The sequence below is a fragment of the Pipistrellus hanaki genome (genome assembly GCF_964339955.1).
Source record: "Pipistrellus hanaki genome assembly, chromosome: 9".
NCBI classification, from domain to species: domain Eukaryota; kingdom Metazoa; phylum Chordata; class Mammalia; order Chiroptera; family Vespertilionidae; genus Pipistrellus; species Pipistrellus hanaki.
In genome coordinates, this window is record NC_140511.1 from 40635206 (window position 1) to 40661706 (window position 26501).

A 26501-nucleotide genomic window follows, 5' to 3' on the forward strand; every position below is an offset into this window, starting at 1 on the left:
GCAGTCCGACATCCCCTGAGGGGTCCCAGATTGCAAGAGGGTGCAGGCCAGGCCGAGGGATCCCACCAGGGCACAAATTCATGCACCAGGCCTCTAGTTATCCAAGAAATTGGGTGACTTAAAAACAAACAAAAAGTGAATCCTTGCCTATACAGAGCACCTTTATGCAATGCAAATAATTTGCCGTAGGTTATTAAGGGTGAGCGCTAAGTAAATATGTTTATCCCCAAATGCTAGGGGAGCCCAGCAGTGGGGTGGGATGAGTCCTCATTGAAGAGATCTGGGAAGTCTTGGGGGAGGGGCTTTGATGAATGAGACTTTTAAAAGCAGAGCAATAAAATGTGTGTGTGGTGAGGGAGACAGGCAGTCGATCAGGGACGTGAAATAGTTTTGAATCTAGAAACAAAGGTTGAATCTTTGGCTGAGGCCCTGGTATGTCAGATTCAAAGTACAGTACTGGGGAAACCAAGGAAGATGTTTGAGAAAAGGACAAAAGGAGCCGAGGCTGGCATCAACAAAAGATACGTCAAATACATTTTTCTGTTCTAATGAACCAATGTAACTCCAAACAATTTGTAACTATGGTAATTCATTTTGCAAACTCCACTGACTGAAAACTTTTCAATGACGTCTCATTGTTCTTGAAACAAAGACCCAAGCCTTTATCATAACCCACATGATCCATATAATTCAGCCTATACGTTCTGCTCCCACCACACTGGCTTATTCGAAGTTCTCCTCCCTCCACCGGGCTTGTGTACCTGCTTCCAAATGCCTGGACAGGTGCTGCCCTCCTCTTTGCCTAGTTAAATCCTCTTCCTTCAGATCACAGCTTAGGCATTCCATCCTGAGGGAAACTCTCCAATCTCCCCACTTCTATCACGGCACTGCAAATTTCTCCATCCCAGCGCTTAGTTGCAGGCTCAATCCCCAGCAGAGGGCATGCAGGAGGCAGCCTATCAATGATTCTCATCATTGATATTTCTCTCTTTCCCTCTCCCTTCCTCTCTGAAATTAATAAAAATATTTTAAAAAATAAAAAATGAAAGGACGCCTGGAGATCCACATATAGAGTCACCATCCACTTAATCAAGAAACCTGTGTCTTGTCTTCTCCTTCCTTTAGGCCTCACATTCACTTCAGCAGCAGAAGTCCTGTTTATAAACTCCATACGGGTAGAATTTTCTGTTTATTTGCTATAGTATCCCTGGTGGCTTAGAATAGGACCTGGCACACGTGAGATGCTTAATTAATACTTTTTTTGAAAAAAAAGAATCCATGTTGCCCTTGAAAATAACACCTTTAAGAGAAAACAAATTTAAAGCTCTCATTTGAGAATTTGTTAATATTTGCACTAATTTTTTTATAATGTAGACTATAGGAGTTTCATTTGCCATTCCAGTTGCTAAAACACATTAAGGCTAAATTCTCAAAGGGAGACAGGTATGCTATGCTGCCAGAATATATAGAAGTAGAATGTAATAATTTTATTCAAGTTTTGCTCTTGTTATCTGATCCACAAATATTTAAAAGATATTTTATTTTATAAAAATTTACACCTGCAAGTAATGAATTGACCGTAACAGAGGGCTTAACCTGGAATACAGGATATGCTGAGGGGGCCTATAAACCCCTAAAATTATATGCAAATCTAACATGTATATTGGCATGTGTATCTTTTTGGTGAGAGAGTTCATAGCGTAATCAGATTTCCAAAGAAGTCTATGACCCGAGAGGTTAAAAAAATTACTTAACTATAAACAGTCACAAAGTCTTTTAAACATGAATTTGTACAATAAAATAACATCCAACAGCTCCATCTATGGGTAGGTCATCATCGCCTACCAGAAATAATGACAGCTACCAGAGATCAGTGCATCTTACGAATGCTTGTGTTTAAATCATGTCACTCTAGTGGGAATTTATTAACTATAGTATCACAGTTTTTCTTTCCAGATATAGATGCAAAAATCAGGAGACTGTTGATGAGTTCTACTTACAGTACTTCAGCACCAAAAAATTGGGCAGTTATGCTGATATATGTATGTACAGTTCAACATTTGTCAGTCTTAAAACGCTCATTTATAGTGAAATCTATATAAAACCGTTAAAAACATTTCTATTTACATTTTTTAAAAATGAAAAGTATAATTTCCTTTGCCACAACTTGTCAAAACTGCCTTATCCTCCCACCCTCTTACCCCTCACTCTATTTGCGACAGTGGTCACAAGACCCAAACATATTGCTTAAACAAACTATGTCCTAAAAAGGTAGAAGGCTTAAAAATATTACATTTAGAACTGTAAATGAACCTTTTATACATTTCAAAGGGGGGTTAAACAAAAGTATGTAAAAGATTTTTCAAAGTCTCAGTCCAACATGAATGTGCAATTTCAATGTAAAGATAGCAACATATGAACAATTTGTTTTCCTGAACATAACTGAACATTTCCTTTGGGTCAGAAAATGTTTCTTTTTCCTCTGCTTCACAATGAAACATTTTCTTGCAAGTTTTCTTAAAGTGAGGAGAGGGGAGGTGGAAATGTAGGCAATCCTGGTTCACAGGAAATTTGTCAGAAGGAATACAGTCTGCTTTAAAATGTTTACATTTAAATAAATAGAAGGCAAGTGTGCTGGCCGGGAGCACAAAGGAACAACAACACAATAAATTAGCATACAATTGGTGAGAATGTACAAACCACCAGAAAAGCACTTCCCACTGGTTAGGCATCCGACTTTTCATCATCCAACAAGGACTCTTTAATGCCAGTATTTTTCTAGTTATTCTATAAACTATGATCTGAGCAAATGTAAGATGTTGAATTAGTTAATTCAACCCTTCCAGGGATTTGCAAAAACATACAAGATTAAAGGGGGGGGAAACTGTTCCTGTCACACTGTTTCAAAGTACAAACTATTCACATTCTCTTTTCTTGATGGTGTCTTGCTCAGTAGAAGCCAGCAGAGGAACATTCACAGAAAAGTCTCTTTCCACTGCAAGGCCAGATTTCCAGTCAGCCACGGCCCAACAGAAGAATATCAGGTCTCCTGCCCGGTAGATGTGCATCTCTTTTTCTTTTCTTTTTTTCCTTTTTCTTGCTTTTCTCTTTTTCAAAAGTACATTCCCTGTTTTATTTTGCTTTAAAATGCTTCTCCTGCAGCAATTCTTGTTGAAACACTGCTGCTGCGGGATCTACAGCCTAAACATGGGCAAAGTGCTTTCTTTACACAAGGGCTTCCCTGGGCCCTTGGTAACCAAGAAGGTTTAAAGTGCACTCCTGTGTCCGAAACACTAGGATCGTTCAGCAGAACTCTGAGAGGGACTGGGCTCAGTTCCATCCTCTGTGCTACTGTCGATGTCCTGCTCCATTGCTGTTTCCTCGTCATCCAGCTGCTGGCTGGTGAAGTTGTTCAGCTCAAGGAGCCCGCTGGGCTCTACCACCACATTGGAGCCGGAGTGACAAGGAATAGCATACTGGGGAATGGCCTGGAAGAGAAGACACAGGACAGAAGCTTTATGGAAAGCAAAGGTAACAAAGATTATCCAACAACCCTAAAGAAGGAAAAAGGAATCCCACATTTATTAGACAGTTACTACACGCTGGACACTGTGCTAGGTACTTTCACATGATATTCTACCAAGTCCCCATCATAACACTATAAGGAAAATACTATTCCCATTTTACAAATGAGGAAACTAGGAGGGTCAGTGACTTAATCAAGGTCAGGATTCAAAGCCAAGTCCTATTAAACTCAAAGTAATCCTCCTAACTCCTTGCCGGTTCCTCTTCTAACAAAGGAGGATGAAAGCTGTGCCTAATTCAAGAGACAGACTTTGAAGGACATTTTCATTTGATCATTAAGCACATTTTAAATATATATGTAGTCAGATTTTTTGTTTGCCCCCCCCTCCCGCCCTCCTTTCACATAGCCTTGTGAAAAAGTCTCAGAGTCAGGAGACCAGGATTTTTGTTCAACTTTGGCTCTAACTGTGGATCTCTGAAAAATCACTTCACTTCCTTGAGCTTTTATACAGAAGTTTGCTTTTGTGTAAAATAAGATAGCTGAAGAAGATATATTCTAAAGATCCTTACAGTTTTAAAATTCTATGAATTCCACATATATAGATCTTTCAGGGAAGCAGATATACTCTATCTTGTTTACTATTCTAATCTCAGCACCTAGCACAGTGCCTGGAACAGAGTTAAATAATACATGTGGAATGTAATAAACGAATGAATGAACGAATGAATAAACAAACTATACATTACCTCTGTCTACAAAGAATCATGCTTTTTATTCAAAGCATTTACTATCAAAGCACTTTTGCAGACTTCCTTCACTCATCCCCTTAGGTATTTTTCTGAATCAGTAAAATCAGTATGTACTTCAGGTCAAAGCTGAGTATAATTAATAAGATGTGAAAATGTTCTAGCAATGTATTAATGATAATTATAATAACATAAGCTATTTTTATTGAATCTATCAGAAACTTGACCAGCTGCTTTATATACATCTTCTCACCTAATCCTCAAAACAACACTGTGAGGAGAATGTCATTGTTTCCATTTCATAGATGATAAAACTGAGGTTAACTTTGTCGCTCAAAACCAAAATGCTGACAAGGAGTACAGGTGACATTCAAATCTAGATATTTCTGACTCCAAAAGCTTGATTCTTAATCACTATGCTGCTCTTCCCTCTGATACATGCTAAAAGTTAGCTGAGTATTCCGAAGAGAAGCTACTAAATAGCTATTATCCTGATACATGCAATAGATTGCATTTTCACCCCTGTTCAGAAAGTGCAGAAAGTAATTTCCAATTAAGCTATCCAAAATGATTTTCAATTTAGTGAGTATACCAATTAACCCCCCAGAAGCCATAATCAATTTTAGTAAAAATAGTATTAGCTACAATTTATTGGGCAATCACTGTGAGCCAGGTACTGTGCCAGGGGCTTCATCTCAATTTCATGTAATCCTTACATCAACCATGTAAAGTAGGCACCTTAGTCCCGCTTCACTGATGAGGAGACTGAGGTACAGTGAGGTTAAGTAAGTAGCTTTGCCCAAAATCACACGGTGAATGGCAAAGCCAGGAAAACATTCATTTTCACTATACGTCTTCGGAGAAAAACAATAACAAATTCCTTTCAAAGATTATTTAATTCATTAACATTTGTTTTTAATGGGGGGGGGGGGAAACAAGATATTTAAATAATTCAATGGCCAGTTCAATTTGCCTTTAAGCATTTTCCCATGCTTAAATTATATCATATTTGGATAATGCTGGTTAATTTGCATTCTCTCAGAGCTTGGCATCATGGAAAAGTTTACCACAGGAACTGCCAAGTGTGAATCTACAGTAAAATCCTAGACCATTCACATTTCATAAATCTAAAAATTCTCATTAAAATTGTTGCTCTGATACCTTCTGAGACAAGAATCAGTTTATCAAAAAATGACAATTGTCAATCAGCCTGGCACTCTGCAAGGGGAGAGGGAATAAGACACAATTCCTAAGGGCTAGTCCAGAGCAAACCTTGGTCGACTATGCATGATGAAAGGTGAGTTGAGAATGAAGAGAATGTAAGACTCGTGTCCACTAACCTCTATTTACCCAGACAGGGCAGTAACCATAATGAGATTTTTCAATAATAATGATTGAAATAAAAAGCAAAGCTTTATAGTTAATCCCAAGTTAGATATAAAATTAAATTACTTAGAAAATTTTCTCACTTGTTTCTCCAGACACTTCAGTTAGTTAAGTTTTTATTATCCTAAAAACCATAAATTTGGATCAAGAACAAAAACTGTATTTCCAAGGAAAGGATCCGTAAAATGTACTTGAAATAGAAGTACAATGCAATTATATCCCAGAGCAAAGATTAGAGAGTCCAAAACTGACCCTAGGAAGTTGCCAATCTTCAGGGGTGATCTACTGAATTTAACATAGTGAGGTGTGACCTGCATAAATCAAGCTGACGAATGGGCTCAGGGTCCTTGACTGTCTCTAAGGTGTGCTGTCTGACAATGTCGATCAATTTTCTGGGATTCACTTCCAAAAAATTAGTATAAAATTGTATAGTTGAATAAGTACTAAGCCAAATTTGTCAAACACCATCTCAAATTAATCTGTCTTTTCCCCATCTTGGTTTGACCTTTTCTGTGATATCCCATAACCCACCAACCCACCACCCCCAAGATGCCCAAGAGTTCTCATGTTCTTTCCAGTTCTTACCTGGATGATAATTTCTGCGGGGCTCTCTTCCGCTTTCTTTTGGCCTACATTCTGAATATGCATGAACTGGCCTGCGGTGGGCATTCCTGCTGCATCGATTTTCCTTGTTGTTAGGGGAGGGCCGGCAGCAGATGGACTTGAACAGGACTCTCTACATTTCTGTTGCTGGGGAGTGCAACTCGCCACCCCTGCCACCACCACGTGGGTGGAGGACGACGATCCTGCTTCACCGGCGAGCATACTAGTGGCAAGAGCCTTCTTTGGGGAATCCACTACCATATGCTCTACATTTGTATCAATCTGAGCTTCCATCAAAGACATTTTCAAAATGTCTGACACTGCCGTCTTCTCAGAGGCCTGAATGGGAGATACGCTTGTAACTGGTGATGTCAGCTTAGGCACAGAACTGCCACCAGTTATCTTTGTAACTGTAGGTGGCTGGCGCCCCTCAAAAGTTATCTTTGTAACAGAGGATCCTTGGGTTATAATTGGCTGCTCCACCTGAAAACAAATTGGGGTTGTGTGTGTTACAGCTACATCTTTTTGAAAATCTATCAAACACCCCAGACAATATGGTAAACGAAACATTCGTGCGCTATACTAGGAAGGCATTTTGAAGCTTGGTGTTTCGATAAGAGGGCTGGTAGGGAAGAAACTGGCTACTCGTACAGAACCTAGGGAAGAGGAGCGGTCAAAAGTTCAGCCAGCCAAAGTTCATAGCAAATTAAGGGGGGAAAAGTTACAGAAGTCTTATTTTCCTTTAGGATTTGTATTTCTACACAGTATATCTTCAATTTGTCTCAAATTATTTCATATAATCTTCGGCTTTTTAAAATAAAAAGTTTTTTTTTTAATTTTTTGCTTCAAAATACATTTACACAGATTCTATATTTATGCATTTATAATTTACTCACTCCAAAGCCACTGACTTTCATGAAAATTGTTTTTCTTTCAACTATCCAGAGATAATTTCTCTGCAATCTAGAAGATAATTTATTAACTAGATGGTGATGATGCAAACTATAAAGGAAGACGTTCAATGAAGCGCCTTAAAAGATTATAGTTTACTTAGCATTACTGTCACAGAAATAAGAGTTTACAGGCATAGAAATAAATATTTTAAACCTAAACAAATAGAAATAATTTAGGGATATCGCTTCTATGCACTATTGATCAATGCCGAAGTGATTTCATTTAAAAAATGCCTGAAAAATCAACTTCGGAGGCTATGATTTTTTCCCCTTCTTATATTAATCATGTGCATTTCTTCCCTAATGTCAACCTTCTGATGGGGTACCCTAGCACCAGCATAATGAGGCTTTCGAGTTTCCTCTTGCCAGGAGAAAGCACTGCTAATCATGATAGGGTTGTGATCGTTTCATTTTTTCCGTGAACAGAGAAGTTTAACTTTGCATGCTATCAATATTCCGTTACCTGGCTGGCCGGCTGTTTCTCTGACGAGGCTGGGAGCGCCATTTGGCTCTGGGGGGTTTGGGGTTGCACGTAGATTTTTGGTTGGTTCGGAGCCTGCTGCAGTTTAGGGAGCTGCTGTGTGGTTTTCACGGCAAGCACCTGCACTACAGTTTGCGGGGGCTGTGCCATTAAGGTAGGAAGCTGCCTGTCTTTGGCCACAATAGGATGCTGTGTGTGCTGTACGTCTGGCTTGGGCTGTGCTTGTTCTTGCTGGAGAGGGGTGAGTTTCTGATGCCTGATGGAAAGCTGGGGCATTTGCGGGAGTTTGTGCTGGAGCTGGTCTGCCTGCAGGTGGATGGTCTGCTTCTGTTTAGTCTGGAAGCACTGCAGAGTTTTCACTTGCAGCTGAGTCTGTTCCAGCTGGGGCTGGCTAAGTTTCTGCTGTTTAGCAGATTGTGACTGAGGCAGGGCAGATCGGTAAAACAGACCTGTCTGAGGGTCTAAAGTGTCCATCTCTTCAACCTCACCCTCCTCAGTTCCAAGTTCCTCGCTGTGTTTGGTAAAAGCAGTGTGGCTGCTTAATGCCTAAGTGAAAAAGGCACAAAGTAAGAATGAAATAAGAAAAACACCTATAATGCTACATTTTCCTCAAATTGGAAAAGACTTAGTTATGAGATTCATGCAAAAATTATCAGAGGAAAGAGCCTAATAAGACTAAGAAAACTCAAGATTTCCAAATCTAAAGGGGGCTTTACATAGAGATTCCTGTAATTTCAACTCTCAGACATTAAGTACTGTAAAAAACTAGTCTACTCACTTCTAATATAAGAAAAATTTGAGAGGGTCTGAACTTATAGGTAAGAAGACTGAGGTTGCTGCCCAACACAGAAAAAAAGAAAACGCTGCCCTGGCTACAGAAACAGCTCCAAGCCTGTAATCAGAGATGCTAACCAAACATGCAGCAAACCAGGAGTGAGGCATCCAGAGAAAAGCTAAGGTGCAGAGAAGCCTACTTTGGCTGTGTGCATGCCCAACACTGTCCAGAACAGCGGTCGCCAACTGGTGGTCCGTCAGGTCCAAAAGGTTGGTGACCGCTGGTCCAGGAGGTAAGAATTGTCGCCTGAGGACATGCCCGTCCCAGTCCCCACAGAGGGCCTCTCTGCTCAGAGTGGAGATGGTTTATGGGGCTTCACAAAGGTCTGTGGAAACCACCCTCTGCACTAGCCCTCCTCAACTCACCCCTTTACTCAGATTCCAGGCCCACCAGGCAACGGCCCCCTGGGGAGGAGGGGGCGGGGCCAAGAGCACTTCTGTCAGTGGGAAGGGAGATTGTCTGGTGTTGGTGATAATAGTGTTGGGAGTAGCATTGATCTGGAGTGACATGATTGGGGCCAGCCTGTCTGACCTCTCTGGCTGCCCTGAGAAAGGTCAATGTCAGGACTGGCCAGAAGAGGGTCAGACTCCAGGCTGAGATCTGACACCTAGCAAAACCTCTGGTTATCTGACTTCCCTTAGTGACACCAATCCCATCCTTGTCATATGCTGCACCTCTATAAAATTCAATTAAAACCCTCCCCCCATCTCTTTACAAACTTACACCTACAGGTTTTTAATTCAACATTTTCTTCATTGTCGTTCAGGTATATTGCCTACTAATAAGGTCAACTGCTACCAGTAGTTGAGAGCTGGTGATTTATGTAAATACTTAAAAGTGATAACTATGATATCACTTTATAATAAAAGCAGGCTACCTTGAATTTAAATCCTGGCTCTGCCACCTAGGATAAGTTACTAAACTTCTATAAGCATGTTTCCTCATTTGTAAGAGGGATAATACACCCATCTTACAGGAACATAGAATTAAACAAGTTAGTGCATTTAAAGCTCAAAGCACAGTATCCGACAAAAAAAATCAACTTATCAATCAACATGTTTTCTTTCTCCCATTATCCTTGGTACCAGATTCTCGGTTTTAATTAAATCATTCCCCCTGTTGAGTGTTTTCCTTCATTGGTCATATAAAAATTTTTTTAAAAGGTCAAATATTTATTTATCTACTTATTCATAATGTTCCCATGAGGATTCATTATAAAATCAAAAAGTAAAACAAATAAGAAAGAAAAAACAAACCAAAACACAACCACCTCAGTAACAAAAACCGAAACAAGCCAACTTCTATTTCATCTGAAATTTATCTGTGATAAATTCTTTCATAACAATAAAAATCATAGAAGCAGCGACCAATTCTGATGTCATAAATTCATTTAGATAGCCCCACCCTTTCAAAATAATAAGAGTGCACAGAAAATCCAAGAATATTATTTCTTGGTTACTTTCTATTAAGGCTTTCAACTCATTTCCTCTATTCACTCCTCACAGATGAAAGAAGTACACAAACACTCTGATTCGGTTATTTCTCCTCTTACAAGAGGAGATGAAACTGAACCTCATTTCAGGCAAAGTGCAGTTACAGAAGGTAGGAAGAAAAAGAAGAGGTACAACCTGCTGCATAATGTGGGTGATTGCTCCTGGGGAAGATGCTGGAATGGACTTCACCACCACTGAAGTCTGTGTCGCAGTCTGTGACTGAGCTACATGCTGGAGTAGTGTCCGCTGGGGCTGGGAGGGCTGTTGGGGCTGGGAGCGATGGCTGACTGAAAATAGAGGAGGTAATGATATTTCTCCAGAAACCACTACAGTATATGTAACCAGTAGTCATTTTAAAGGAATATATGTGATACTGCATCACAGAGAAAGTGTGAAGTGAAGTAAGAGGCAGAAGACCAGAGTCTGCCCATCTATGAGCCGTGTGACTCCGAGAAAGTCACACCCTCCTATGAGTTGTACTCACTTTCTCCAGTGACCTTTATCCCAGTTTCTGTAATGGAATCCCAGATTAATTTCTTTAGGATTGTAAGACAATACAAGTTTATTTAATCTGTTGACCCCAATTCCAAGTGCAACAAAAACCAGAAGCATCCACTCCTTTATGTTTATACTAGAGGCCTGGTGCACGAAATTCATGAATGGGGGGGAAGGTGTCCCTCAGCCTGGCTGCACCCTCTTGCAGTCTGGGACCCCTCTCTCCTTACTGCCCGCCTGCTCTCTGCTCCTTACCGCTTGACTTGCTGCTACTTAGCACTGCTGCAGAGGAGGGAGAGGCTCCTGTCACCACCACTGTACCTGCCAGCCATGAACCTGGCTTCTGGGTGAACCTGGCTTCTGGCTGAGCGGCACTGACCACCAGGGGACAGCTCCTGCGTTGAGTGTCTGCCCCCTGGTGGTCACTACACATTATACCGACTGGTCATTCTGCTGCAATGGTCGCTTAGGTTTTTATTATATAGACTAGTGGCCCGATGAACAAATTAAGATTCGTGCAAGAACAGACCTTTGCTTTGGCCAGAGCAGCCTTTCCACTATGGCCCAGAGCTGCCTTTCTGCCTTTCCATGCTGCCCAGCAGCTGGGGTGGTGCATAACACCTGTGTCATCGCCATGGTGACAATGCAAGCATCATGCCCTGTCCCCTCAGCACCTGTGTATGCAAATTAACCCACCATTTTTTGGTTTGGGTTAATTTGTATACTCACTCCTGATAGGCTGATGGGCATCATGAAGGTGCGGTCAATTAGCATGTTACTCTTTTATTAGGGTAGGTAGCCTTACAGTTCTTAAAGCTGTAAGAGGTCAAGATGACAATGCAGAGAGTGTCATCACCAAGAGTCACACCTGGATTCTGCCCCACTCTGCCACCAACCAACTGTGGGAATTTGAAGACATCATGTAAACTTTATTTAACTTCTGAAACTTCAGAGATTTTGTTTGATTTTTGTTTTTTAATGGGATAAGAGGACCAAATGAAGTAATATTCCTTAAACTGTTAAGTACTAAAATATAAAGTTAACAAAATAATAGAAAAATCAGTATTCTTTCATCTTCTCTTAGCTCATCTGACACAAATAATTAAGAGTATACACTGAAATAACCACACTTCTTTTTCTTTCGCTACAAAGATCCCATGTAGTAAACTATCTATATTGATGCCAATCAATCATATTTTACCAGCCTGATTTTCAACATTTTAAACAGTATAAACATTCACTGATTCTTATTCTACACAGCTTTAAACATATTTATATTTACTGAGAAATCAACTTTCTGATAGGAACAGAGTAAAAAATTCTAGAAAATTAGCTAAGAATTTTGAGAACATGAAAACTCAATAATCCATGATTCTAATGCTCATATATATATATATATATATATATATATATATATATATGTTTTTATTTATTTCAGAGAGGAGAAAGAGATAGAAACATCAATAATAAGAGAGACTCATTGATCAGCTGCCTCCTCCACACCCCCTACTGGGGATCAAGCCTGCAATCTGGGCATGTGCCTTTGACCTGAATCAAACTTGGGACTCTTCAGTCCGCAGTCCAATGCTCTATCCACTGAGCCAAATTGGTGAGGGCTAATGTTCATATATCTTGATCTACAATTTCAAGTAGTAGTGGTTTCATACTTAGAAAAGTCATCAGTGGGGTATCTAAGATGATCACTACAGAAATCAATATAAAAATGCCATTTATGTGTAATAAGTACAGAACTTTAAAACTATCCAGTGAAACATAAACAAGCTTTATTTCTATAACACATTCTATCTATACTCAAAAAAATGCATTTCTCTATTGTTGCTATCTGTACATACTAGTGTGCCTACATTTGATATGAGAGGTTATAGGCACCACCAGTCTTACTTTATAAATGTACTGTAGTATCAGTTTGCTTTATTTTTCATTTTAAATTATATGAATTAATAAAATCTTTCATTTGTGCTCAAACTGGAAAAAAAAAGGAGTTGGCGTTTATATCAAAACAACTAATGAAATCTACAATATGACTGAATAAGAGAAAAATAAATCATATTAAAATTAAACAAGCAAGTTAATGAAATTGTTATTGATGAAAGCATCATAAAAAATGAAAGGTATTTAAAAAAATAAACTTCTGATGAGATTATCAGATTATATAAAACATTTCTGCTGTCCATACTAATCTTTATACTTATTACTTTAATTTTTAAGGAAAAAAATGAATTTAATAGAAAATCAACTAAAACCATTTAAAAATAATCTTTATTCAAAATACTATAAATCTCTTCTCCAGAGTACAGGAAAGTTAAGACAAACTAACACCCATTGCAGGATAATACAAGAGGCCAGGGCTAGGAAACTGGCTTTGAAGTCAAAGAAAATGCTGCCTGTGATTGAGGATATTATTGGGAGGAGATTATGAAAGGAGGCCACAGAGTGAACATTGGAAAACAGCTTACCTGGGCCAAATAAATACCATAAAACAGTCACTTACTTCTTTAAAGAACTCTCCCCTTCCTACCCCCCAATATCAAATTGTTTCTTTCTGAGAAAAAAAATCCCACTATTCTGCAAAAAGAAAATCTCTCTTCCTCTCTTTCACTGATTGGAGCTTTCCTTTCCTCCCACATCAGAGTAGAGCGCATACATTGAAGTGGTTCTCCCCTACACAATCACCCTTTACCTTTGGTTATACAACAAATGGATGCACACCGCTCACCTAGAAGGGAAAAGCAACCTCTTGAAAGGATAAGTATGGGAAGAAATCATAGGTCTTTTCATCTATTTATGATAATCTAGTCTATACCAAGGCCAATACTGATTTCTCTAACATACTACCCTCTGCTTTATTTAGCTTTCTGCTAAATATCTCTAAAGTACTAGTAAATGCTAGATGGGTTTCCATAATCTTTAAATGGATTTTCCATTTGGCAATTTTAACCCATTAGTCTTAATATCTTCTAAAATGATGCCAAAGAATTCCCTTTCTGCTTCAGTATTTACATCCTTAAAATATTTTTAACTTTATGTTCTCTTTTAATCACTGCTAAGGAATACTTAAGACAGGTGTTCTTTACATAGTGCTTCATAAGTCCTCTCTCCTAACCCTGAATTATTCACATTACTACTCTCTGAACTATTTCAAATCTCAAGGTAATGAAGTGTCCAAAACAGAAAGCAGTATTCCAGGTGTGGTTTCACCAGCATCTGAAAGAATCTATTATCCTTCCTGCTCCATTCTCTATATACGCCATCCAAAAATCTCATTAGTATTTTGCTTCCAGGCTGTATTTTAAACAAATACCTAATTCACTTTCCACCAGAACTCCTAAGTATATATAATAACTTAAAATTTTCCACACTTTTTTCCTTTACATTAAAAAAGGATTGGATTTTCTACCTTCTTTCTCCCTTGATCCACCTTTCCCCCTCCCCCAAAATTAAAAAGTTCAGATGCATAAAAATGTTTATTTCTAGATTTAAAAAAATTACCTTTATAAGTGTTAGCCTATAGTCACAAGTATTATTTATGGCCAACTTGCAGTTTTATGTTACTTGCAAACTGTAGCAACCTATTATCTCGGCCACCCCCCTCTCTCGCCCCCCCCCCCTCCGCCCCCAACCCCGCCCCTCGCCAATTGAAAAAAAAGAAAATCCCAAGGACAAAGTGAGTTTGCTGTCAGAGCAAACTGAGAGAGATCCGGAAATGTAAAAAACACATTCTCCCCCAAACAACCACCCTATGAAATGCAGAAAGGTAGCTCTCCTATTTATTGTAATAATACTTTTCAAAAGGACACCTACCAGTAGTGATGTATTCAGCAACTAGTTCTGACTCTACTACAGCAATTGATGGACTCTCCGGAGAATGTCTCTTTTCCTGGGTCATCTGAATAGGCACTGCCATTTGACTCAAGTCAATAGCAGGTTGTCTTGGTTTAGATTCCAATTTTTCCTTTACTGCATAAAAAAGGGGAAAAGTTAACTTTTATTACGAGCAAGTACCAAAACCAGAGTTGTCCATGGGAATAACGAACCAGACCTCTGGGGTGCCACACTGGCAGTGACTAAGGAGACAATGAGTTGAAAAGGAAAAATCAGACTGCTATGCTATAGAGTCCACAACTTGTGCGATCATACCCAAAAGCCTAGCAAAAAGGACTCATATGCAGAGTAAAATCCCCCCCATTGTCATTAGGCCAGACAACTGGTTCTGTTTCCCTTATACACATTTCCCTTCGAACATTTTCTTTACCCTTCTGCAAGGCAGGCCCTGGTATCCTGGAGTTCACCAACCTGAAAACAAAGGGTGAATAAGCAGCACAAAGCATGATTTCCACTCAGGCACACCTACCCTGAATAACACAATTCAGTGATCAGTTTAATTTGTTCCATTAAAATTTTAAGGTAATCTCTAAAGAAATATTATAATGTTTTCAATGACTTTTAAAAAATAAAAATTTTCAACATTAGAAAAAATGGTTTCTGTGTTACTGCAAAAAAATGTCTTCTGGAATAGTCTGGAATCAGGAATGGTTTCCATGGACAGATTTATTTTTTTATCTTATCACTTTTTCCACAGAACTACTCAGTTTCTACCTTCTTATAAGGCATTAAAGAAAATGGCTAAGTATGTAAAAAACAAGGAGCTGAGGAAATAAATGACTAAGGTTAAAAATAGTTATCAATATTTAAAATGTTAACCGAAGACTTACATTAAATACTAGTATTCTTGGGGTAGTGTAGAGTGAATGTCACAACAAAGAGTAGTAACCAATAATCAAATCCACTGAATGATCATTCAGACTATTCCCACAAAGCATATAATGTGACAAAATCAAGATAATCATTTAAACAAAGCAAAACAAAACCAAAAGAATACAAAAGTTACCCTATAAGTAGAGAGGACATAGAACTAGGAATCAAGACTCTGCCACTAACAGAATCTCACTCTGCCACTAACCAAAAGGGTGACCTCTCTAGGTTTCAGTTTACTTATCCATAAAATGAAAGGGTTGGATGAAATCACTGCTAAAGTCCCTTAAATATTCCGACAATCTTTGACCTATTATAATAGAGAGGTCAGTATTTATAACACAGGTTTTGCCTGTAGTTTGTTGAAGATATTTAGTAACTATTAGAAATACTGACAGAATCTTGTGAGGATAGCTTTGCATGGAAGTTCAAGTAAGTAAATTATTCAAAGAAACACGAAGATAAAATTAAAACAAATCAGAATGCTAGAAAGGGCCATTAATGGTATTTTATGAACATAAAACTGTCCCATCAGTATCAAGGAGGATGACAGGGCCCTTCAAACTGCCTCCTACTATTCCTGAATAGAGCTGGTGAACTGTATCTATCTTTCCACTTAGAAGTAACAGATCTACTCCTTTCTGATAACAAAAGCAACAGGATTGTCCACTTAAGTCAGGAGACAGAGAAGAAAGAGCTCTGCCATTTTTTTTCTACCTTTCTACTGACTGTATCTATCCTTCAGTACTCCTGTGCACATCTTAATGAACTAACTAGTAAGCAGACTGCACCAATGATTATAGACAAGTCCAGAGGGGGGAAATGTGCTCAAAGAACAAAGAAAATGGAACAGTGGTAGTATTTTAGCACAACCCATCTCTAGAGAAAACATGCTTCATTCAATTGAGCATGTGAGTTCATACCTGTTGTCTGTTGGAGTTCTAACAGAGCTTTGATTGTTGAAGTAGCTGATTGTGATTCACTGGATACATCCTGATAAATTATGGTGGGGCTAGTCTCCATTGCAATCTCATGTTCTGACCAATCCTGACGCCGGGAAGCAATTACATGAACTACAGGCTGGGAATCTGTTTTATATTAGTTAAAAAAAAACAAACCCTATAAACAAAGTTTCTCTTAACAAAAACAAAAACAAAAAAAACAAAAAACAAAAAACCAATTTGCTTTTAAAAAAATTTTTGTATTTATTGTAAACTTCATGCTTTATCTCCCCAAGAAGACTTGTAAGCCCCCAGAGGGCAAATATGTTTCATGTCTGTATTCACATAATCATCCGTTCATTAACTGAACAAACTGGGCACCTATGTGCCAGAGTCTATATTTGGCATTGAGGATACAAAGGAGCTCACAGAATAATCAGAGGATTCTCAAGAAGCACACAATCTGGTTGGGGAGACAGACATGTAAAAAAGACAAGTTACAATTCAATGTGATAGCTGCTGTAATAAACAGATGAGTACTGTGTAAGTGGGCATGTGCTTGTGTAAGAACAAAATGCTATAGGAATCCATTTTCCCAAACACAGCTGAAAATGTGCTCTGTATTACCACCTCAGCATCCAGTGAACACTTATTGGATGACTGATTTACTGAAAGGAAATCTTGTCCACTGACAAAGGACTGGATAGACTAGAAGCAACCTGATATAATAGGACACATATAACATCTGGAATTCAAAGTCTGAGGCTACAGCCTCAGCTCTATCAATTATTAGCAAGTTGATTCTTTGGATCTTAGTATCATTACTTAATTATGGCAACAATGAAATCACCTCTTTACCTCACAGAATTTCTAAGGATCTGAGGATATAAAGAAATCATACATGTGAAAGAGCTTTGTAAACATGAAGGGCAATAGAAATATTATTGTGGTAGTGGTGGCCTGAAAGTCCTCAATTCTAAGTCTTTTTGATAGTTTCAAATTAAATTACACCCTAATTCAAGGTTTATTATATTCATGCTATACCGGTATGCATGTAAACACTAAATGTGCATCAAATCGAGCAACAAATTATTTATGAGTTTGCCATCTACAGAATAAGCAAATTGGACTAGACTACTTTTAATTTCCTAAATTCCTTTGTCCAAGACACCACATAGAAAATTATGCAGGGTATGTAAAAGCATGATCCCTATTCCCAAGTTTGGATTATAATAAAAGACACATAAAATAAAGATATACATATGGTTTTTGTATTTTGGGATAAAATCAAATGATTAGAGCAAATAAGATGAATACATAGAAATAAAAAGTCTGCTTTGAATTGGAATGGTCAGGGAAAGCATCACAGAATAATAAAAAGAATTCATGTAGTGCCCCCAAAACAAGAATAAATGCAACCCAAGTTTGGCCTTCTATGAATATTATATTTTTGAAAACCACAAATCTGTCCCAAGAGGTTGAGGCAGGGGAAACAACTCTTAAAAATAAAAGAGAGAGAGATAAAAACAAAAATAAACCAATATAGTAGGTCCTCAAGTTACGTCAGAGATCTGTTCTTACGGTGCGATGTAACGAGATTTTCGCTGTAAGTCGGAACCCACCTACAAAATCACCTACATCACTCACATGGAGCACATACACAGCAGTAATGAAGTGAAACAGTTAAAAAAAAAAATGAAAAGAAAGATAACAATTCCTGACCTTTACTTGTGGTAAATAAATAATAAAAAACATAAAGCACATATATACATGTGTCAAAACTTTTAATAAAAAATGGGAGATGGCAACATACGTAACTCGAGGACTGCCTGTAGTCTTCCCAAAGAAAACAAAATCAGTATACAATAAATCTGGAATTTTTAATTAACATTAATAAGTTATTTTATATATATATACACACACACACACTAGTAGGTAGGACCATAAGGCACATGAAGGATGTATAACATCCATTAAATTTCCTCCAAAATCTAGAAAATTAAAGGATACTATCCTGTAATACCAAATGCTATGTGAAGCATATAACAATTTTTCTAACTCATTTAAAGTAGATATATAGAACTTAAGAGAATTATATTAGAGAACCTAAGTTCTCAAATTTAAAAAATTCTTTTTTTAAAAAAAAATATATATTTTTATTGATTTTGTACAGAGAGGAAGGGAGAGAGATAGAGAGCTAGAAACATCGATGAGAGAGAGTCATCGATGAGCTGCCTCTAGCACACCCCCTACCGGGGATATGCCCGCAACCAAGGTACATGACCTTGACCGGAATTGAACCCAGGACCTCTCAGTCCCCAAGCTGACGCTCTATCCATTGAGCCAAACCGGTTTCGGCTCAAATTTTAAAAATTCTATTGATGATATAAGTATCCCTTGATTGGGTGAAAGGACCTATAGGCAAAGAATGACCTGGTAACTCCATTCCATATACATTGATTATCTAGAAAAAAGCAAGGACTGCATTTGTAGAGGGATATGGTAGAGACTAGAAAAGGAACACAAATTTCCACATGGGAACACCTATCAGAGACATTACCACAAATAACATCATCCCATAGAGACTGGGGAGATTGCTCACTCTCTGTCCATGCTCAGAAAGAGTAGCTGACCATCACAAAGTATTACTAAAACAATCCCAACATCTATGACACAGAATGAGAGTGAGCCTAGATGTGAAAACCATTTCCTGAGTGATTTTCCTCTCTACCATAGGCTTATGCTTAGTCTTGGTTAAATCTACTGCCTATCAAATCTGATGCTGGGGTAGCAAAGTAATGACTGAGGTACCAGGAGTCTGATCTCATTGTACCATTTCATTTGTGATGTGCATCCATTTTGTAGATTTTTTTGAAAGCTTAATGGAAATTATGCATCCCTGGTATTGTACACATTCTACTCAGTGTTGTTGTTGTTGTTTTGAAGGGATATGGGGGAATACAGTTTTTAAATGATAATTAAAAATTCCAGATCTATTGTTTGTTGAATTTGTTTTCTTTGGGAAGGCTATTTTTTTTTTTTTTTTTTTAGTGACCCTATCTCATTTAAAGATGGTGGCCTGCTAACCCTCAAATATCTAACCCAACAAGTTACTTAGCAAGTATTTATTAAATACCTACCACATGTTGGGTACTAGAGCTACACACTGTATCCAAAGACAGAGTCAGGCATCTCTATGAAAGAATGTCTATGTCTTTACTATAAAATGCCTATATCACATTTTCATAACATCATAAGACCTGTTAGCTAAAAAAGATTTAAAAGTTCATTTAATGCTCACAGTAATCCTATGCTATAATCTTCACAAAGTACCACTGCCATTCCAGGAACTCTGCCACCAGAGAACTCACTACTTTCCAAAAGAGTTTCCTTCCCAACCCTGCGCAATTATGACAATTAGAAAATTTTCTTTTATGGAGTGGAAGCAGGCTTTCCTGTAACTTCTACCCAATGATTCTAGTTTCCGTTCATGTATCTACAAAGACCAATTCTTCTTCCTTTTCCTCAAGATAACTGATGACATCGCCCATGTTCCCCCAACCCAACTGAATCTTCGTTTTCTCTTCTCCATGATAAATCGTCTGTCTTCACTAACCATTCCTCATATAAAATAATTCCCAAATGCCTTACCCAACTAAACCATCTCTTTAAAACTAAACCCAGAATGTCTACATCCATTCTATGATGTAACATGTACCTTCCCTCTGAAGTTCTGTCATAAAGCCTAAGGCCTTCATAGACAGCATCGCCCAAAATGTTCCAGAGAACAGTAATTTCTCAAGATGTTCTGCAAAAAAAGGGTCCCATGGTCAAAAAAGTTGAGGAGCATTTTACATTATATACTACACTCCTCATATTAGCACATAACAGCTCTGAAAAGTTATGCGATAAGGAAGCTTTGACTTAACTTTGGTTTATTCCTCACCTTCACCAAGACTTCCCAGATCATGAAGCTCTGGAAGAATCATTGTAGAAACCAAGATGTGGCGTACTTAAAACAATGTCTTGACAGGATGCATTTTTGTATTTGCCTCATGCCTGTTCTACCCTGTTTCCCCGAAAATAAGACAGTGTCTTATATTAATTTTTTCTCCCAAAGTTGCGCTAGGTCTTATTTTCAGGGGATGTCTTATCTTTCCATGCACTAGGTCTTATTTTCGGAGGATGTCTTATTTTCAGGGAAACACGGTATCATAAATCCCTACCCTTAGTTTTGTACCCTTATTCTCTTCCATTTTACTTCACATAACCTTATATTCTATCTAACCCACCTTAAAACTTTTTAGAAATAAACAGAATATAAGAAAAGTAATCTTTTTACTCTTCCTGCTACTTTCTCCTGTCTTAAATTACATTAAAAGAAAATGTTGCTATTTGGGGGAGTTAGAGGTGGCACTAAAAACCACAAAAGCAATATAAAATAAAAGTAGACTTCTAAGTAGTACATAGATTTCTAGCAGTTATGACACTGAAATACCCTGAAAAGCAGCACAATTTTAGACTGACTCAAACCTTTATCCCTTTCTCTTTAAATCACAGCATATATATTCCCAACACCTTGTCTTTGTGAGAATGTACTAAAGAGCTATACAAGGCCAAAACTGGTTTGGCTCAGTAGATAGAGCGTCGGCCTGTGAACTGAGGGGGTCCCAGGTTCATTTCCGGTCAAGGGCATGTACCTTGGTTGCAGGCACATCCTCAGTAGGGAGCGTGCAAGGAGGCAGCTGATCGATGTTTCTATCTCCCTTCCTCTCTGTAAAAAATCAATAATATATATATATATATATATATATATATATATATATATATATATATATTATTTTTTTAAAAAAATATATTTTATTGATTTTTTACAGAGAGAAAGAGAGGGGGATAGAGAGTTAGAAACATCAATGAGAGAGAATCATCGATCAGCTGCCTCTTGCACACCCCCTATTGGGGATGTGCCTGCAACCAAGGTACATGCCCTTGACCGGAATCGAACCTGGGACCCTTCAGTCTGCAGGTCGACGCTCTATCCACTGAGCCAAACCGGTTTTGGCAATAAAGTATATTTTAAAAAATAAAAAATAAAGAGCTATAGAAGGATATGGGAAGAAGGGTAAATGCAGGTTATAAAAACTGGCTTCATATTCAATTACATTAGATATGCTTAATTTAATCTGAACTATAAAATGTCTGTATTACAGAATATTTTTAAAAAATACAAAATGAAAGAAAACTAATAAATAAAAACAGATGATGCTTATAATAGATCAAAGAGCAGAAAACCTTATACTTAATCACATCTAAAAATAGCCAAACTCTTGCACCATTCTTAGAATGGCAACTGAAAACTCACTAATGAAGTGACATGTTTGGGAAGTACTTATTGATTTAGGGCTCCCTTAGGAAGAGAAGAGCAATTTCAAAACATCATTTGAGATTATCCTATCTAATAAAAGAGAAACATGCAAATTGACCGTACCTTCGCTATGCCCACAAGCCATGCCCACCAGCCAATCAGGTCTAGTATGCAAATTACCCCAACCAAGATGGTGGTTAATTTGCATATCCAGGTGCAGAGCAAAGACTGAAGACAGTGTAGAAAGAAGCCAAGTGCTGCAGAAGGGAGCAAAACTATGGAGACTGAGACGCAAGCAAGCGGGGCGGCGGAGAAGGGAGGGAAGCAAGGTTACCTACCGGTCAGAGCATCTGCCCCCCTGATGGTCAGTGCGTTTCACAGAGACTGGTCAAGCAGTCAACCGAAAGGTCAGACACTTCGCATATTACACTTTTATTATATAGGATATACATATGTGTGTGTGTGTGTGTGTGTGTGTGTGTGTGTGTAACATAACACACATCTACTATTCGTGCCCCCCTTTTAGCACCAATGCATAAACTAAATATTTTACAAAATGAGTGACATATTGTTCATTTATTAAAATCAACTTTTTTAATTTACTTTGAATTGATGAGTTTTTAAAGACCATTTCAAATGCTACTTCCTTCATGAGGCTTTCTCACTTGCTCCTGGCTGGAGTGTGAACTTTCAGCACTTGGTATTTTTGTTAGTAACAACATTTTGTTACTAATAAAATTCTTATACTGAAGTTGTACATGTATTTTTTTTTAATCCCCTAGTCTAGAGTTTAAGCTCCTAACGAGCAAGAACTATATTTTACTCAACCTTTATAGGGTCTAGCGTAATTCTTAGTACGTAGTATAAACTAACAAATAATTTTAAAATTGAATTATTAAACAATTAGCAATCTGAACCATGTAAGACTAACTTGGGATGACTCTACTTTAAGAGTAAAAAAATAAAGTGCTTGGCACAATATGAAGAGTCTATATTAGGGTACTACCGAAAGGATAATGGGAAGGCAGGGACAGGAATAGAGTGGCTAAGAATGACCGAGGGAATATAAACCACTCTGCTTAGATGCATCAGAGTGCATAAGCCTGGTCATAACATACTACCTGACAATAAGAGTGATTTAAGGTAATTGAATATTAGATTTGTAGAAGGTCTCAAAGATTATGATCATGATTTAATTTCAAATGACTTCCTAGAAGAACATAATTAAAACAGCACTGAAAACAAAAAGCTTCCCTACTATGAATATGGCTTCATAGCCCCTTCCTTATAATTAGGAGAGTTATATAATTATTATCTAAACTAGGATACCTTTGAGAGTGAAAGGGAATGCTATTAATAATAATGCTAGAACAGACATAAACTGGGACTTGTCCCAGGCCAACTGCAATGCATGATAACCTACTTACAGCCCACTTGTAGCCTACCTCTGGCCACCTTGACTCTTTCTCAAGATTCGGCAACAACCATTTCAAAAGGTATATTCACTTTCTTGCATACTTCTACCTACCCAAAGAAAACAGGAGGAATCATAGCTCTAAGCAGTTTGATAATACCTCCCTGTCAAAATCATTACCTTAAGTTTACCAATTATTTGATGAACATATGCCTTGCAGTAAAGAATGGTAGGCCTTACCAAAAACAAAACTTCAGCTCACTAATTACAAAAGAAAATAAAATCAAAAGAGGTGACAAATCAAAGTATATTTGTTTATTTAAAATTTCTAGATGCACCTATTTTGGAACTAGGGCACTATTGTCAGCAGTAATTATAGAAAATGAATCTTACCTTGGGAACTTTGGGAGGACTCTGTAGAAGAGGAACTATCTGTATAACTTTGTGGTTCTTCTTTTCCCTCCTGAATAGAAGAATTACTGGCCTCTGCCACCCTGGATGCTTGCTGTAATGTTTCTGTGACTAGCTGCCTTGTTTGTTCACTAACAACTGTAGCTTGAAAAGTTACTGGTTTGGGTTTAATAAGAACCTAGAAGAAGAGCAGAAATATAACGAGTGTATCAAATATTAGAGCACTATTTAAAATGTCAATCTTCTATGTCATGAACAGTCATATTTCCTTGGTGTACTAAACAGCATTCTGTACATTTACTATGTTTTGGGCACAACATTGTTCATCAAAGACTAATTCAATCTATGAGCAAATTATAGTAAAGCTACATAAAACATTTTAAGTAGTACATTCCATATTATTATAGCCATGATTTTGACAAGAGTATCTGCCCCTCTTTTTCCTTGCCTATGATGTCTTCAGGAGTCATTTTACAATCTAGGGCTATCGAGTAGAAATGAGTCATGAAAGATACAAGATTCCTAGTGGAATTTTTGTATCACAATAACAGTTCCAGATTTCACCAGTCTGAACATTAATTAACACAGTAAAAATAAAACCCTAATTTATTTAAGTCACTGTTCTTTGTTTTCTATCATTAGTAAGCAAATGAAATTCCTGACACACGTATACAAAGTATAATGAAATCATTTCTGAAGAAATCCCCAGAGGAACAATGATGTAGTCAACTATTAGAAGCAATATGGAATATGTGGTAGATCAACTCTTGGCAAAGGTGAAAACCACAGATACCAAAGCAAGTGAAACAAAGAAAGGTTTTCAAAGTGAACCATTTCAATTCAAAATTTGGACTCTAGGAGTTGACGTCGATTCAGTACATGGAATAATGTTAACTCACCACATTTATTTTTTATTTCTCCCATATATAAGATTTTAAACCTTTTCAGACTCTATTAAGTCACCCATTTCTAATAATTCAAGAATGAAAAAATAATACAACTTAGATAATGGAACAAATCATCAAACTTACTTGTTTAGATAGTAAACTATTTAGCTATAATTCTGAGGACTCATTCTAAACTCAAATTATTATTTTATAGATAAATTAATACTTTTTACAAAATTTCTAGAATAGCATTTCTCAACCAAAGCTACCTTGCTTCCTTTGATATTCTCAGACATCATGTAAAATACACAGCAGCCCAGCAACTAAGATTAATTCCTGAGCTTCAATTTCCCAAGCAAATTTCCAGGAAAGTTTCTTTAGTAGTAGAAAAATTGAACAGATCTCTAGCTTTTTTATTAAGTTTCAAGTAAAGCAAATTTTTTAAGTAAATAAAGTGCTTTCAAAGGCCATATTAGCTTATAAAAAGTAAATCGTTTTCTTTTGGAGAGATGCTAAATAACTACCATTCTTCCTCAACAATATACTCCTCAAATAACAATTATCAACTTCAACGAATTCCAAGGGGATTCTTTTCTCCAGTCTTTGCTCATAATAAGACACACACACACACACACACACACACACACACACAAAAAAAAAAAGACACAAATATTTAGATATTTCTAAAAAGTGCGAGGAGTGAAACAAAGGGTTTGAAAATAGGATAATTATACACATGTAGTTATAACTTTTAATAACTTTTTTTAAATATTAGTGATCTTTTCATTCAAATTTCTACTTTGGAATTTTAGGAATTTAAAACATACCTGAGCCAAGAAAAATCACCATATCTAGAGCATACCTGTGTTTTCCCTTGCTGCCCATAAACAATTTTTGTTGGGATGATTTTAGCTGCTGGTTGAACTGTGGAACCTATTCCTTTTGGTTGCGTTACAATCATTTTGGTGATGGGTCTTGTAGCAGTGATGATGGCTGGCTTTGCTCCCGTTGGCACTGTCTGAATAGTTTTTTCTCCCTAAATTGAAGTCAGTAACATATGAGATTTATAAGCATTTAAATGATAAAAACTGTCCTTTTACTAAAAAATCACATTAAAGATTTTATCAGGATGATGGGAAAAAGAACTATAAATTGTGCAACAAAGTACAATGTTTCAAGGTGGTCAAAAATCCTAGACTTAGTTGAAATGATCTTAGAAGTCATCTGGCTAACTTTCTATCCAAAGAAGGCATTAATTATTTCCTGGTGAGTAAATTAAAAGAATTACTGAATAAGAATAACTATTATACTGCCTCATTCATAGACTAAATATATTAGAAGTCAGAAAATTATAGAAAATTATACTAGAGGCCCAGTGCACGGCATTCTTGCACTGGTGGGGGGGTGTGGCCCGCGCAGATCAGCCTGCTGTGGAGCACTGTTCATTCTGGTCAAGCCAAGTGGCTATGGACCAGACCTCTGAGCGGCTACTCCCGCTGAGGTCTCCCGAGTGGCGTTTCCACTCTGGGAGTGTACTGACCACAAGGGGGCAGCTCCTGCATTGAGCGTCTTGCTCCCTGGTAGTCAATGTGTGTCATAGCAACTGGTTGACCAGTCGTTCTGCCGAAGGGTCGCTGAGCTTTTATTATATAGAGTATGGAAACGTTAACAATGATAGAGTTGCAGTTATATGTCTTACCCCACCCCATATTCATCTTTATTTTCTAATTAATCTAAAAGGAACATTATGTAATAAAATTACTGTGCATTATACCAATAGCTAAAAGCACAGGTATAAAATAAACTGCCTAAATCCCCAAATATAAATGACAAAGATAAATAGCATAATGTCTATGTGAAAAAGCATGGGCAAGAGATGAAATCAACAAAGATTTAACATTCTTTCTGAGGCCATATAGGAAAACACACAGGAAAAACTGAAGGCATTTCCCATGTTTTATTACTAGTATGTTACTAATATCACTTTAGCTTATTGTCTAGATAGCATAAGCCCATTAACTTTTCACCATTTTCTACATTTTCATCTGCTTTATTCTTAAGTTCCATTTCTAGTAATTTGTTAAATCAATACTTAAACTTAACTAAATTTAATTCAAATACAGTGATTTTACTAAGTTAGTAAAATTTTAAAAATTAAAATCCATAAATAAAAAGAAAAGGATCTGAATTTT

The 26501-nt window shown here is 37.4% G+C and overlaps 1 protein-coding gene across 10 annotated transcripts in view; it reads right to left on the minus strand.

Moving 5' to 3' along the window:
* Positions 1-1466: 1466 nt before the first annotated feature.
* EMSY (EMSY transcriptional repressor, BRCA2 interacting) overlaps positions 1467-26501 on the minus strand; it is a 76346-nt gene continuing 51311 nt past the window's right edge. For 8 of the 10 annotated variants that reach the window (XM_084893368.1, XM_084893373.1, XM_084893370.1 and 5 more), the window contains 8 exons: positions 25172-25345; positions 23405-23600; positions 16215-16379; positions 14341-14496; positions 10159-10310; positions 7678-8241; positions 6244-6744; positions 1467-3488 (listed from right to left, as the gene is read on the minus strand). In XM_084893368.1, the coding sequence (XP_084749494.1) occupies positions 3294-3488; positions 6244-6744; positions 7678-8241; positions 10159-10310; positions 14341-14496; positions 16215-16379; positions 23405-23600; positions 25172-25345 (2103 nt within the window). In that variant the 3' untranslated portion in view covers positions 1467-3293. The remainder of the gene's footprint in view (positions 3489-6243; positions 6745-7677; positions 8242-10158; positions 10311-14340; positions 14497-16214; positions 16380-23404; positions 23601-25171; positions 25346-26501) is intronic. The other 2 variants (XM_084893372.1, XM_084893374.1) reach the window with 1 other exon arrangement.